At 40.9% G+C, this 16,779-nt stretch overlaps 1 protein-coding gene across 1 annotated transcript in view; it reads left to right on the top strand.

The window, feature by feature from the left end:
- Nucleotides 1-16,779, top strand: part of LOC122555469 (cilia- and flagella-associated protein 44) — a 177,994-nt gene that overhangs the window by 108,027 nt on the left and 53,188 nt on the right. The window contains exons 23-25 of the mRNA XM_043701496.1: nucleotides 563-734; nucleotides 11,643-11,820; nucleotides 13,617-14,063. Of these exons, the coding sequence (XP_043557431.1) occupies nucleotides 563-734; nucleotides 11,643-11,820; nucleotides 13,617-14,063 (797 nt within the window). The remainder of the gene's footprint in view (nucleotides 1-562; nucleotides 735-11,642; nucleotides 11,821-13,616; nucleotides 14,064-16,779) is intronic.

The following is a 16,779-nucleotide window of genomic DNA, read 5'->3' as shown; positions in this document are numbered from 1 at the left end:
TACCAGGATGCTGCCTGGACTGGAGGGCTTATCTTATGAAGAGAGGTTGACTGAGCTCGGACTTTTTTCATTGGAGAAAAGAAGGAGGTGAGGGGACCTAATTGAGGTATACAAGATAATGAGAGGTATAGATAGAGTCGATAGCCAGAGACTATTTCCCAGGGCAGAAATAGCTAACACAAGGGGTCATAGTTTTAAGCTGGTTGGAGGAAAGTATAGAGGGGACGTTGGAGGTGGGTTCTTTACACAGAGAGTTGTGAGAGCATGGAATGCGTTGCCAGCAGCAGTTGTGGAAGCAAGGTCATTGGGGACATTTAAGAGACTGCTGGACATGCATATGGTCACAGAAATATGAGGGTGCATACGTGAGGATCAATGGTCGGCTCAGCATGGTGCGCTGAAGGGCCTGTTCTGTGCTGTACTGTTCTATGTTCTATGTTCCATTACCACTGAAGGCCTTGTGGACTGCTGTTAATGATATCCTATGTTTTCAGTTGTAGCTTTTGCGCGAAAGAATGGGTACAACTTAATTTCTGATTAATCACTGCTCTGTCTCCTTTAGGCATTGATAAGGAAGAGACTGCAGAACAGGACCTGGATGTCCATCTGTTGAAAGGTACACAACATCCACAAGCAAAAGTGACTGCTGGATTGCGGCAAGTTGAAAGACTGATAAACAATTCAGAGAAAGCAAAAATCAAAATTGACCAGAGGAAAAACGAATGGAAACAGCTGTGAGGGTTTTTTCTTTGTTTCTTTAAACTATTTAAATATTTTTGCTTTTCTATGAGGGTATTAAAGAAAGCAGGACTGTAAAATATATAGATTTGTTGGTGTATTCCATGTTACTCCTTGATTTCCTTAATTCCAACATTGAAGACATCGTCATGTCTTCAACCACCTGTGTCCTAAACTCTGGAACTCCCTCCCGAAACCTTTCCATCTCTTAACTTCACTGCCCTTTTTTAAGATGCTTCTTAATGGGGTAGGTGGTAGTGTGGTGGTTATATAATCCAGTCGCTCAGTGTAATGCTCCAGGCACGTGAGTTCAAATCCTTCAGACTGAAGGCCTGTGACCAGTGGAGTGCCACAAGGATCGGTGCTGAGTTCTCTACTTTTTGTCATTTACATAAATGATTTGGATGTGAGCATAAGAGGTACACTTAGTAAATTCGAAGATGACACCAAAATTGGAGGTGTAGTGGACAGCGAAGAGGGTAACCTCAGATTACAACAGGATCTTGACCAGATGGGCCAATGGGCTGAGAAGTGGCAGATGGAGTTTAATTCAGATAAATGCGAGGTGCTGCATTTTGGAAAAGCAAATCCTAGCAGGACTTATACACTTAATGGTAAGGTCCTAGGGAGTGTTGCTGAACAAAGAGACCTTGGAGTGCAGGTTTATAGCACCTTGAAAGTGGAGTCGCAGGTAGATAGGATAGTGAAGAAGGCTTTTGGTATGTTTTCCTTTATTGGCCAGGGTATTGAGTACAGGGGTTGGGAGGTCATGTTGCGGCTGTACAGGACATTGGTTAGGCCACTGTTGGAATATTGCATGCAATTCTGGTCTCCTTCCTATCGGAAAGATGTTGTGAAACTTGAAAGGGTTCAGAAAAGATTTACAAGGATGCTGCCAGGGTTGGAGGATTTGAGCTATAGGGAGAGGCTGAACAGGCTGGGGCTGTTTTCCCTGGAGCGTCGGAGGCTGAAGAGTGACCTTATAGAGGTTTACTCAATTATGAGGGGCATGGATAGGGTAAATAGGCAAAGTCCCCTGGGGTCGGGGAGTCCAGAAGTTTAGGCTTAGGTTTAGGATGAGAGGGGAAAGATATAAAAGAGACCTAAGGGGCAACTTTTTCACACAGAGGGTGGTACGGGTATGGAATGAGCTGCCAGAGGATGTGGTGGAGGCTGGTACAATTGCAACATTTAAGAGGCATTTGGATGGGTATATGAATAGGAAGGATTTGGGGGGATATGGGTCGGGTGCTGGCAGGTGGGACTAGACTGGGTTGGGATATCTGGTCGGCATGGACAGGTTAGATCGAAGGGTCTGTTTCCATGCTGTATGTCTCTATGAGTCTATGACTATGAATTCAATTAATAAACCTGGAATATAACTAGTCTCAGTAATGGTGACCAGGATTTACACAGTTAATGGCTGGGTTCTGCAGGGTGTTGTTGAACAGAATAACCTAGTGGTGCAGGTTCATTGTTCCTTGAAAGTGATGTTGGAGGCAGACACAGTGGTGAAGAAAGTGTTTGGTGTGCTTGTCTTCATTGGTCAATGCATTGAGTATAGTTGGTATGCCATGTTGCAGCTGTACAAGACATTGGTGAGGCCACTTTTAAAAAACTGTACAATTCTGTTCGCCATGCTAGAGGAAGGATGTTATTAAACTAGATAATACACAAAAAAATTCACAAGGATGTTGCCACGACTGGAGAGTTTGAGTTATAGGGAAAGGTAGGATAGGGTTGGGACTGCTTTCCCTGGAGTGTTGGAGGCTGAGGGGTGACCATATAGAGGTTTATAAAATCATGAGGGGCATAGAAAGGGTGAATAGCGAAGGTCTTTTTCTATGGATAAGAGAATCCAAAGCTAGAAGGCAGAGGTTTAAGGTGAGAGGGGAAAGATTTAAAAGGGACTTGAGGCCAACTTTTTCACACAGAGGATGGTGCATATATAGTTCTATGGATAAGAGAATCCAAAGCTAGAAGGCAGAGGTTTAAGGTGAGAGGGGAAAGATTTAAAAGGGACTTGAAGGCCAACTTTTTCACACAGAGGATGGTGCATATATAGAACGAGCTGCCAGAGGAAGTGGTAGAGGTGAGTACAATTACAATATTTAAAAAACGTTTGGACAGATACATGTGTAAGAAAGGTTTAGAGGGATCTGGGCCAAAAGCAGGTAGATGGGGTTAGTTCAGTTTTGGAAACCTGGCGGCATGGATGAGTTGGACCACAAGGCCTATCTGTTGTAAAATCGCATCTAATTCACCCTTTAGAGAAGGAAATCTGCCATCTTTACTAGTCTAACCAACAAGAGACTCCAGACCCACAGCAGAGAGGTTGGCTCTTGACTATTCTCAAAAATGGCCAAGCAAGTTACAAAGTTTAAGACAGTTAAGGGAATGGCAACTGCCTTGACAGCAACATTAACATTTCATGAAAGAATAAAAAAACTCAATATTTACCAAACTCTTCATCCTCTGTTCTATTATTTTGCAATGTGTTTCATATCAGATTCTATTTGCTAATTGTTTTCCATTTTGGAAAGTAGTGAGAGCGATGGTTTCCTCAGAAGAGTGGCACCATAGACAATTTGACTGTACAGAGGAACAGGAATGGAAGAGCACAGTTATAGGGGATTCCATATTCAGAGGATCACACAGGAGTTTACATGGCATTAAATGTGATGTCAGGAGAGTATGTTACCTCCCAAGTGTCAGGGCCAAGGATAAAGTGAGGTCTGCAGATGCTGGAGATCAAAGTTGAAACTTTATTGCTGGAACAGCACAGCAGGTTAGGCAGCATCCTGAAGAAGGGCCTGTGCCCGAAACATCGAATCTCCTGTTCCCTGGATGCTGCCTAACCTGCTGTGCTGTTCCAGCAATAAAGTTTCAACTCAGGGCCAAGGATATCATGGAGCTACTGCAGGAACTCCTTCTGGGGGAGGGAGATCAGCCAAAAATCGTGGCCTATATTGGTGCCAATGACATAGATAGGAATAGGGTTAAGGTCTGGAAAACTGATTTCAGGGATTTAGGAACAAAATTAAAAAACACATGCGCCCTACAGTGCATTGGGTCTGCACCGACTCTCCGAAGAGCATCCCACCCAGTCCCAGCCACCTCACCTTATCCCCACAACCCTGCATTTACCGTGGCTAGCCTGGACATTACAGGCAATTTAGCTTGCCCATTCCACCTAACCTGCACAATTTTGGATTGTGGGAAGAAACAGAAGGCCATGCAGACACGAAGAAATATGCAGATTCCACACAGACAGACACTCTCCCAAGGCTGGAATTGAACTTGGATCCCTGGCACTGTGAGCTAGCAATGCTAAGCACTGAGTCAACCTCAAGAGTAGTCATTCCAGGGTTGTTCCCAGTGCTGTGTGCAGTGATCATAAGAATGATTGGTTGAAAATATACTGGAGAACTGGTGTAGGAAGGAGAGCATCAGATCTCTGAGGAATTGGTATCGGGGCAGATGGGACCTATACAAACAGAACAATTTACATCTTAACAGAACTGGGACTGATATCCTTTCTTGCCAATACTGTTGGGGTGGATTTAATCTAGCCTGATATGGGATAGGAAACTGTGAGGGTAACAATTGGAAGGAAATAAGTTGGTAACAGGAAATTGAAAAGATGCTGGGGAAGCTAGAAAAGAGGAGAAACTAAGCTGAGCATTGAATACATTTCTAAAGTGGAATGATTTCAAAAGGCACTTGATCTGAATGCTACAACATTCACAACAAGAACTGACAATCTAAAGACACAAGTAGATATAAGTAGGCATGATCTAATTGCTGTTACAGAAACATGGCTGGATGGTGACCACGAATGGAAACAGAATATTAAAGAATATTTGACATTTAAGAAGGAGAGGCAAGGAGGTGGAGCTGCACTGATAATAAGGGATGGGATCAGTACATTGGCGAGGATGGATCTCAGATCATAAGAACAAAATGTGTGGAATCTGTTTGATGCTAAGAAACAGCAAGGGACAGCAGACATTGGTTGCAGCTACCTACAGGCCACCAAATAGCAGTGGTAGTGTGTGGTATGGTATTAATTAGAAGATGAGAGGACCGTGTAGAATGGACAACATAGTAATCATGGGTGACTTAAATCTGCACGTAGACTGGGGAAACCAATTAAGGTCTAAAGCTGTGGTAGAAAGGTTTCTAGAGTATCTTAGGAATGGTTTTCTAGAGCAGTATGCTGAAGAGGCAGAAAGAGGACATGCTACTTTAGATCTGGTATTATGGAATGAAAAAGGGCTAATTAACAACCCTATTGGAAAAGAACGTTTAGGGATGAGTGAACACAAAATGGTAGAATTTTACATTTTGACTGCGAGGTAGTTTATTCTGAAGGAAGGGTGTTAAATTTGAACAAGGGCTATTATGAAGGAATGAGGCACAATTAGTTGAGGTGGATTGAGGAAATACAATAAAAGGCATGACTGCACATTGGCAATGGATAGTCTTTAATGAAATAAGACTGATTTACAGAAACTATACATTGTTTAAAATGCAAAAACCCTTGCTTTTTTTTTTAAAGAAAGGTCAGTAAACTGCAATTAACAAAGGAAGACCAGAATTGTGGAAAGTTCATAGACAAGACTTGTAAAGTTGCTAGTCAAGGCTGTATTTCTGATGAATGGGAGGTGTATAGAATACAGCAAAGGAGGACCAAGAAACTGACAAGGAAAAGGAAACTCGAATATGAACGCAATCTATCAAAAAACATAGACTGTAAAAAGCTGCTATAGTTATATAAAACGAATGTGCATCCATTATGGACAAAGTCAGGAGGATTTATCATTGGAAATAGAGAAATAGTAGAGAAGCTAAATTATTCTTTTATGTCTGTTTTCTATGAGGAAGATACCAGAAATCTCCCAAAACTAAAGATTAAGTGGCTTGGGAAAATAAGGAGTTGAAGGAAATTAGCGTCCTTAAAACAATTGTATTGGAGAGATTAATGGAGCTGAAATATGTTAAATCCCCAGGATCTGATGATCTGCAGACCCAGAATGTTGAAGTGGAGGTGGTTTTTGAGATAGTCAACGCATTGGTGATATTCTATAGATCGTGGAATGATTCCTGAAAACCAGAAAGTAGCAATCGTCAGCCCACTATTTAAGAAAAAAAGAGAGAAACCAGGGGGCCACAAATCTGTTAGCCCTTTATCAATAGTATGAAAAATACAAGAATGTGTTATTTGCTGAGCTTCTCCAGCACTACACTCTCCAGCATCTGCAGTCCTCACCTCCTCCTAGAATCTGTTGTAATTAGTAGGATAAATATGCACCAGTTGACAATGATCTGATTGGGCATATTCAGCAAATGGGAAATCACGTTTGACAGACTTGTTTTTTTTGAATGTGTCCCCAACAAAAAAAATGAGTATATTTAAAGCAGAGATTGATAGTTTTCTGATTAGCTGTTTTATGGGTTTATGGGGATGAGGTGAGTAAAATGTATTGAAGTGTTTGATCACCTATGATGTATTGAATGCTTGGGCAGCCTTGATGGTCTGAATGGCCTACTCCCGTTCATGCTCTTATTTGATCATGTACCACTGAAGTTTTGTGCTGATTTGCTCCGTTCATGTTGATGTGTAGATTGGAGTTAGAGTTGTTGTAATGATTGAATTGGTAACAGTTGCTTTCCTTTTTAGTAATTGGTTTGTATTAAATGATAAGCGATGGATGATTAATGGAATTACCTGTAAATAAATATTGAGCTTCTTCATGTGCTTTCAACATGACTAGGTATCATCCATTCTCATCATTCATGACAGTATTTTGCTGTTAAGATGATGAATTTGCCAAAAGGTGCCAATGAAGATATTATTGAAAAGACTCTGATCATCTTATCCTCTGGCAAACTTTGAACATTAGAGAACACAGAAATAGACATTTCAAATTCACCAGCTGGAGATAGCCAACTGTAATCTGATACCTTCAGACTCAGTGACAGTAGTCTGAATAAATTCCAAAGAACTTATGACTGTGCTGCAGACCTCAATATACACACTTTCATTACAAAAGTGGCTGACACAGCATTAAAGATTTAGCACTGAGCTCAACCACACTGTGCTTAATTAGGCATATTCTCAGAACTATCCCAGTATCAACACACATACTCTGCTAACATCTTATTTTACAAACTCAGATTAAAGTTCTGCGAGTGTAGGCACCTATGATAGCAATGTGATTATTCCACTACACCAGTGGTCTGGATATGTAATCACAAGGTTAAGAATTTAATTCTCATCATAACAGCTGGAGATTTTATAATCAGTTAATTAAGCTTGATATAAAAACTAGTATCACCATTGGTATCAATAAAATACTAGATTCTTCTACAAAAATCTGTCTGGTTCACTGTCCTTCAGGGAAAGAAACTGCTGTCCTTAAATTATCTGATTTATATCTGATTACAGGCCTAGGACATTGTGATTGATTCTTAAGTGCTCTCTCAAATTGCATTGCACATACAAACAAGGAACAAGAACAGGCTATTGACCCTTTGACTCTGAATCTGCCATTTAATAAGATCATGGCTGATCTGATTTCAACCATAAACAAGAGCAGGTCAGAGGCTAAGAATACTGCAGTGATAACTCACTTTCTGACTCTTTAAAGCCTGTCCACCATCTAAAAGCTACAAGTTAGGAGTATGATAGAATACTCCCTATTTGCCTGGATGAGTACAGCCCCAACAACACTCAAGAAGCTTGACAACAGCCAGACAAAGTAGCCTGCTTGCTTGGTACTACAGCCACAAGCATTCATTTTCTCCCCCATGGACGCTCAGTAGCAGGAGTATATACTATCTACAAGATGCACTGCCAAATTCATCAAAGATCCTCAGACAGCACCTTCCAAACCCACACCATTTCCATCTAGGAGGACAAGGGCAGCAGATATATGGGACCACCACCACTTGCAGGTAACCCTCCAAGCTACTCACCATTCTGACTTGGAAATATTTGGCTGTTCCTTCATTGTCGCTAGGAAATCTTGGAATTCCTTCCCTAATGCCATTATGGGTTAACTCACAGTAGGTGGACTGCAGTGGTTCAAGAAGGCAGCTCACCACCATCTTCTCAAGGGCAACCACAAATGGGCATTAAATACTGGCTAGCCAGCAACACCCACATCCTACACATGAATAACTAAACTTTAATGCTTGGGGAAGAGAATTCCAAAGATTCTCAATCTTACTAAAGAAATCTTCACCAACCCCCACCCATCTCTGTCTGAAATGGGTGACCTCTTATTCTTAAACAGTGACTCCTCCACTTGGTCAGATCCCCCTCATGATCTTATGTTTAAATTAAGTCACCTCTGACACTTCTAAACGCCAGAGGATACAGGCCTAGTCTGTCTAGCCTTTTCTCACAAGGCAATCCGCTCTTCCAGGTATTAGTCGAGTAAACTTCCTTGAACAACTTCCAACAAGTACAGTAACTAGTGCTATACACAGTATAGGTCTCACCAGTATGCTAAATCACTGAACCATCACCTCCCTACTCTTTCACTCAGTTTCTCTTGCAATAAACGATAATATTTTATTTGCTTTCTTGAATACTTGCTATTAATGAGAACTGCAGATTCTGGAGGGTCAGAGTAGATAAAGACAAGCTGGAAAAAGTACAGCAGGTCAAGCAGCATCAGAGGAGAAGGGGAGTCAATGTTTCAGGTAGGAACCTTTCATCATGACCTGAAACATCGACCCCCTGCTCGTGTGATGGAGGATGAGAATGGAAGCTGGTGAATTTTATGTTAAGGCGTATGGTTGTAAGCTCCTGAGGCAGAAGATGAGGGAAGATTGACACAGATCATCTGTTCATTTTATCTGCTACTTCCTTATCTTGCACTAATATTTCCCTGGACTCATTTCCTATAGGACAAACACTTACTTTGTTAACTTTTCTTTCTAAATTCTTGAAGAAACTTTGCCTGTCTGATTTTATATTTTTGTCTGACTTTCTCTCGTTCTTCCGATCTACTTGTGCATTGTGCATATAAGCATATACAGTACGAGCTGCATTAGGCCTTTCAGCTGCTCAATTAGTTGACAACATCGTCACCAATCTGATTGTAGTTTCAATTTCATTTCTCTTCTTACTCTTGATCACCTTTAAATTTCAGGAATAAGGGAACCAATCTACCACTATGTTAAAATAATCACTTACCCTGCTTCCACTGCTCTGTGGGAAATGGGTCTCAAAGAGTCATGACTTGTTTAGAGGGAAAATTCCTCCTTTATCTATCCTAAATGGTAGACCTGTTATTTTTAAACTGTGACACCCCCCCACAACCGGTTCTAATCTCTTTTGTAAGACAAAACATCTTTTGAAAGTGACCATGTAATTTTACTTTCTTACTTCTCTTTGTATCATCAGCAAATTTATAAACCCCATACATTCAGTCCCTGCATTCAAAATATTTATCTAAGTTCTCACTAATGGAAGTCATACCATTGCTACCAGTGGCACATTGATCATGTGTTGCCAGTCCAAAAATGACCTATTTATGCCCACTTGTTGCTTACTAATAGAGTCATGGAATCATAAAGATATACGGCATGAAAACAGACCCTTTGGTTCAACTCCTCTATGCTGACTAAATATCCTAAGTTAATCTAGTCCAATTTGCCAGCATTTGGCCCATATCCTTCTAAGCCCTTTCTATTCATACACCCATCCAAATGCCTTTTAAATGTTATAATTGTACCAGCCTCCACCACTACCTCTGGCAGTTCATCTGTACATGCACCACAATCTCTGCATGAATAAGTTGCCCCTTATGTCCCTTTTAAATGTTTCACCTCTCACCTTAAACCTATACTCTCCAGTTTTGGACTCACCTACCCTAGGAAAAAAGACCTTGGCTATTCACCTTATCCACGCCCCTCATGATTTTATAAACCACTATAAGTTCACCCCTCAGCCTCCAATGCTCCAGGGAAAATAGCTCCAGCCTACTGACCCTCTCCCTTTAGCTCAAACCTTCCAACCCTGGCAATATCCTTGTAAATCTTCAAAGTTTCACAACATCTTTCCTATACCAGGGACCAAAATTGAATGCAGTATTCCAAAAGTGGCCTAACCAATGTACTGTACAGCTGCAACATGACCTATTTTCTATCCTTGCTAATTTGTTATCATCTATACCATGATCTCTTATTTTGCAGGGTAATTTTTGATGTGTCAGTGTGGCAAATGCCTTCTAAATACTGTATATTGCACAGGTTTCTCTTTATCTACATTGCTAGCTAAGTTAGTCAAACACAAGTTCCCTTCCACAAAATCATATTGATTTTGATTATTTTAAGATTTTCCAGGTGCTCTGCTCTGGCATGCTTAATAGGAGATTCCAACATTTTCGTTATGACAGATGTTAGATTAACTGGCCTGTATTGTCCTATGTCCTGACTCTTTCCTTTTTTCATTAGATTAGAGGAATCTCATTATTGATTTTCCAAACTGATGTGATCTGTCCAGAATCTATGGAATTTTGGAAAATTAAAACAAATACCTCTACAATGTCAGCAGCCATATATTTTAATGTCTTAGATAAAGTTCATCAATCCATGGGAACACTATCACTCACAAGTTCCCCTCCAAGCCATTCACCATTCTGACTTAGAAATATATTCTCATTCCTGCAATGTCATTAGGCCAAAATCATGCTGTTATAGATCTACCAAACCAAATGAGCTGCAACTGTTGAAGAGGCATCTCACCAGCATCTTCTCAAGGGCAATTAGGGTTAGGCAACAAATGTTGCCCTAGCCAATGATGCCCACATCCTATCAATGTATAAAGTAAAAAGGCTGAAAATGTGTTGCTGGAAAAACGCAGCAGGTCAGGCAGCATCCAAGGAGCAGGAGAATCAACGTTTCGGGCATGAGCCCTTCTTCCCTGACCTGCTGCGCTTTTCCAGCAACACATTTTCAGCTCGGACCTCCAGCATCTGCAGTCCTCACTTTCTCCATAAAGTAAAAAGGACCAAGAGACTTATTGGAATTAAGTTCTATTAATTTTCTCAGCACCATCTTCCTGGTAATTGTTTAAATTCTTTACCCCTTTTAAAATTCTGATTTACAGTTTCAGGGATGTTATTCATATGCACTGCAGTGTAGGTCAGGAAAAAATGTTGTTCATCTGTTATTTCCATATTTTCTATTATTAATTACGCAGACTCTGTCTGGAGAGGAGAGTGAAAACAGTGGAAACAAGACTGGAGTGGTGCTGGAAAAGCACAGCAGGTCAGGCAGTATCCGAGGACAGGAAATATCGACGGTTCGGGCAAAAGTCCTTCAGCAGGAATTATGCCTGAAACATTGATCCTCCTGCTCCTCGGATGCTGCCTAAGTTGTGGCCATCTTCCCAAGAGTTTCCCCTTTCTTCTCCCCTAAAAGGCTATTGAAAACTCCTTCACCAGACTTTTAGTCTCCTACAATATTATCATCTTTGTTTCAATGTCGACCTATACTTCTGTGATGCTCCTTGCTATAGATATGAATTAAAATGGTTGTCTGTAAAAACAGAAAATAATGGGTCCCTGAAGGCCATACCCCAGTTTCTTTAGAATATTTCCCATGAAGGGAGCTTGCATCCAACCCCTGGCTGTTCTGAAGCTTTAGTTCTCTCCATCAGTTGGGTGGTTTCTAAAGACTTTGCTAGTCAAAGTGTTAAGGTTTATGGAATGGGTCGAAATACATGTCTGCCATGATAATGGTTGGTTGATAGAAAAGAGTCAAGCTGCTACCTAGCCTCCAGCTGTTCTAGTGTTCCTCTAGTTGGTGAAGGTGTAGAGTGAGAAGTCAAAAGCCTAATGTCAACAACTGAAGGATTATTTATACTCCTATTTTGTTCTCTGTAGTTATGCGAGCAGACCCGATGATAATTATGAAGATCCAAATGATGTGGCAGCGATTAAGGAAGCTCAGGAAAATATGGGAGATTTCAAGTTAAAGACCGCTGCTGACTACACTGTGCCAGAACACCTGCGTATTAATGCAGAAAAGAAAAGGAACCAGCTTGTTCGACTCGAGGAGGCGGTATGTACTTGCATGGAATTTATTGTGTATCATGCATGTTCTCCTCTTCCATAGAGGCTTGTAGATTACTGTTGAACTGAATGTACTCCTAAGTGAGGACTTTAGGATAGTCTATTTTCCCAGTAGGATAAAAAGTGGCTGAACATTCTGGTTTGATGAATTATTTAATAGTGTTTGCATCCCGAGCTATAGGGAGCTCAATAGAGTTCAAAGACAACAGAAGGAATTTCTTCTGAATGCAGAGGTGCACATAACAGTAACAGCATGAACTGCTGACCATTTGACTCAATTGCCTCAGTCCTTACACTCTATGTTAACAAACAGTTCTAATCACACTGTCACACCATGTTTGTCAAACTATAATTTTGTTGTTATGTGTATCTTTAGTCTGACCTTAGATTTCCTGCCTCAAAAAAATGGGTTCCACATTTGGGATTCCTCCCCATAATTTTTGAGGTGTGAAAAACCTCACACCCTTTTCGCCTTTGAACCCCGACCATATTCCTTGTTGGTGCTGGCCTCTTACTGTAATGGAATATTGCATCTAAGTACAAAACTCAAAAATTATTGAAAGGAAAAGAAGAGAAGGTCTATCAAGTTTATCAACTCTTTATCTCCTGTCAACATTGCAATCTCAAGCACTGTGCAAACACCTTCCCACTCTGTCATAGTCATGTCAATTTCAGAGTGACAAAATATGCCGGAACAAATTTGTGGCCAGTTCAAGAAAACTATGGGATTTCTCTTGGGCTAAAGCAAAGTCCAGGCAACTTGGTTGCCCACTACTCATAGTCAATCTCAGCTAAGTGACAACTTACGCCCAATACAAGAATTTGTTGAGCTTTCTTTAAAAGCAATGTTGCACTTTTATTTTCAGTAAATTTCTTAAACGTCAAAAGGAGACAACGGTTCATTGGAAAAGTATATATTGTCTTGTGCTTTTCTGTGCACAATACAGAGTTTTGAGAAATGTATACAGAGCTAATTATGTGATATAATATAGCTTTTAAGTGTGACAATTGTATATTTCGTATCTCTTTTACTCTGTAATTTAAATGAGTAGTACCAGTTTTTAGTCAGGCCTTAGCACCAGCTTTAAATTGTGGGTGTCCCTTAAATGTCATAGCCAATTGGACTTAATTATATCATCTGGCATATTTCTGAAGTCAGACTGGGAGATGGATGCCTATAACCTGTGATTTGCAATTGACAAGGACTGGGATGGCAGGACTGATATAGGAAGAGGGACTGGATCAGCTAGGACTGTATTCACTGAGGTTGAAAATGAGGGGGATCTCATACAAACCTAGATTATTCTAACAGGACGAGACAGGCTGATGACTGGGGAGTCCAGGTTCAGGAGTAACAGACTGATAATACGGATTGGCCATTTGGGATGGAGATGAGAAATTTCTTCACCCAGAGAGTGGTAAGCCTTTGAAGTTTTCTGCCTCAAGAGGTGTTTGAGGCCAGAATAGTGAATGTTTCAAAAGGGAGTTAAATTAGTTCTTAGGGCCAAAGAAATCAACGGATACATGGAGAAAGCAGAAACAGGGTACTGAGTTTGATGATCAGCCATGATGGCATTGAATGGCAGAACAGGCTCGAGGAGCCAAACAGAGTACTACTACTCCTATTTTTTATGTTTATATGACATGTTTAATGACTCATACAATATCCCAGCTTTTGTGGTCATCCTACATTTGGATAATTACACAATATGTACAAACACAGTTATCAGAGTATTCTATTTGCATCCTATGACCTAATAAGATGTTTTAAAAAATCTTTTATAGATTCATGAACTTAAAGTTGCAATGAGTGAGAAGGTGGTTTATCTTCGTGACACAAAAGTCAATATTATTAAACAAATCACCAGTCTTACTGAGGAGTTGAGGTTGATACAGACCAAGCTTGATCCTTCACAATGTCTTCCCATTCCAACTGTCCCAAGTCTGTACCCTGATGAAATGCCTGAGAAGAAGTTCCAGTATGACCATGAAAAACTACTGGAATTCAAGGAAAGAAACGGTTCCAACAAGAAGATATCTGAACAGCTTGGTGAAGAAGCAAAATTATCTGAAACTTTGAATATATCAGAAACCAGCACAAGCCAACAATTAGAACAAAACATTGCTTCAACCAGAGACAATTTTGCAATCGAGCCATCACCACTAGAGGTCGAAATCAAAATCATTGAAAATAAAACCAGTTTGTATTTGCAAACTGCAGTGCTGCAGAAGGTATGTTGTAGATGGTGATGATGACAGAGAGTAACATGTTAATCTGAGTATAAACATGCATTGCGTTTTAGTTGACCCAAGTAAATTTGACTCCTTTATAAAGTAGATGGCTTTACAGAGAGTCTAAAACAACATCTGCTGATATTTATGAAGTAGAACAAAGTCTGCCTGACCTATGCTGAATATTCTTAACCTTACACTGACACTGGCATTAGTACGATATTAAACATTATCTGTTAATGATTAGTGATGTGGAGATGTAGCTCTGAATATCAGCTGGCCCCACCGACTCCTGGCTTGGAGTTAAAGGTATAACATGTTGGCAGTAATCAAAAACTGATCATGCAAATTATTGCTCTTGTTGTATGACATGTAGCTGTGGAAGGGGAAATTACAAGGGCTCTGAGCCAAATTTTTAATTATGCTATGGCCATAGGGGAGGTGCCAGAAGGATGGAGGACAGCTGATTCAGTGCCACTTTTCAAGAAGGTAAAAGAGATAAACCAAGAAAAGAAAAATCAGTGAGTCTCTTATCTGTAATGGGGCAACTATTGGAGAAAATTCTGAAGGACAGAGTTCATTTCCACTTGGAGAGGCAAGGTTTGATCAAGGTAGTCAGTATGATTTTATCAGAAGGAGGTTATGTCTAAAGAATTGATAGAATTTTTGAGGAGGTGACCAAGTGCAATTTGGAGCAGCATGGTGGCTCAGTGGTTAACATTGGGTTCGATTCCAGCCCCGGGTGACTGTGTGGAGTTTACACATTCTTCCTGTGTCTGCTTATGTTTCCTCCAAGGTGCTCTGGTTTCCTTCCGCAATCCAAAGATGTGTAGGTTAGGTGAATTAGCCATGCTAAATTGCTCATAGTGCTCAGGGTTGTGTATGTTACGTGCATTAGTCTGGGGTAAATGTAGTATAGTAGGAAACAAGGGTCTGTGTGGGTTACTCTTCGGAGGGTCGGGGTGGATTTGTTGGGCCGAAGGGCCTGTTTCCACACAGTAGCTATTCTATGTCATTTGTATGGAGTTTAGTAAAGCCTTTAATAAGGCCTCATGTGAGAAATTGATAAAGAAAGTAAAAGCACATGAAATGCAGGGTAATTTGGCAAGATGGATTCAAAATTGATTTAATCATTGGAGACAGAGGGTGGTGACAGAAGGCTGTTTGTGTAACTGGAGCCCAGTGTGCAGTGGCGTATCACAGGGATCAGTGCTGGGTCTCTCTTGTTCATGATACATTTCATTCTGCTATAACGATGAATTTGCAGTAACGTGATTGATTATTTGGGCATGCTGTTTGTAAAGCGCAAACTTTTAATCTGCATTGGCTGATTACATCACCAACACTTTAAGCACTGTTTCCAAAGTGCGATTTTCTGTAACACAGGATTGCACAAGAACGCAACAATCATATTATAAACAAACTTACTGTATATATGAATGATGCAGATGAAAGTGTAAGGTGGGGTGATAAGTCAGTTTCTGGATGACGTAAAGATTGTCTGAGTGGTTAATAGTGAAGAAGAGGGTCTCAGTTACCGGAAGATACAGATGGGTTGTCCAACGGTGGCTCAGTGGTTAGTACTGCTGCCTCACAGCACCAGGGTCCCAGGTTTGATTCCAGTCTCGGGTGACTGTATGGAGTTTGCACATTCTCCCCGTGTCTCTGTGGGTTTCCTCCCACAGTCCAAAGATGTGCAGGTCAGGTGAATTGGCCATACTAAATTGCCCACAGTGTTAGGGGCATTAGTCAAAGGGAAATGGGTCTGGGTGGGTTACTCTTCAGAGGGTTGGTGTGGACTGGTTGGGCCGAAGGGCCTGTTTCCACACTGTAGGGAATCTAATCAAATGGGTTGATCTGTGGCGTGTAGAATTTAACCCTGTTAAGTTTGAGATGATACACTTTGGATAAAATAACATAACAGGGGACTGCTCAATGAATGGCAGGACACCAGGAAGCTCGGAAGAACAGAGGGATCTTGAGATGGGCTGCTCTTCAGAGGGTTGATGTGGACTCAATGGGCCAAATGGCCTGGTTCAACATTGTAAGGATTCTGTGCTTCACAGGAGTCACTTGCATTTATAATTCAAGGCATAGGTTATACAAACAGTGAGGTTGTGTTGGAGCTGTAACATTGGTTAGGCCATAGCTGGAGTGTTGTGTAGAGTTCTGGTCATTGCACTATCGGAATGATGTGATTGCACAGGCAGGGGTGCAGACGTATTTCACCAGGATGTTGCCTGGGTTAGAACATTTCAGCTAAGAAGAGAGGCTGGATAGGCTTGTGTTGTTTTCTTTAAGACAGAGAAAGCTGAGGGGAGACATGACAAAGTTCTATAAAATTATTGGGGTGCATAGTCAGGTTAGACAGGACCAGCTATTCCCCTGATGAAGTAGTGAGGGAATATAATTTTAAACTGAAGGGCAGGAGACTCAGAGAGGATTTGAGGAAAAATATTTTAACACAGAGTGGTGAAAATTTGAAACGCACTGCCTGGAAGAATAAGAGAGGTGGGGAAACCTCGGAACTGTTCACTTGATGAGCACTTGAAATGTTATGATTTGGAGATGCCTGTGTTGGCATGGGGTGTACAAAGTTAAAAATCACACAAAACCAGGTTATAGTCCAACAGGTTTAAATGGAAGCACTAGCTTTCGGAGCGATGCTCCTTCATCAGGTGGTTGATGAAGGAGCGGCGCTCCAAAAGCTAGTGCT

This window comes from Chiloscyllium plagiosum, chromosome 12, assembly GCF_004010195.1.
Source record: "Chiloscyllium plagiosum isolate BGI_BamShark_2017 chromosome 12, ASM401019v2, whole genome shotgun sequence".
Lineage (NCBI taxonomy): Eukaryota > Metazoa > Chordata > Chondrichthyes > Orectolobiformes > Hemiscylliidae > Chiloscyllium > Chiloscyllium plagiosum.
The sequence above is the reverse complement of the archived record's forward strand: the minus strand, read 5'-3'. Positions and strand labels throughout refer to the sequence as shown.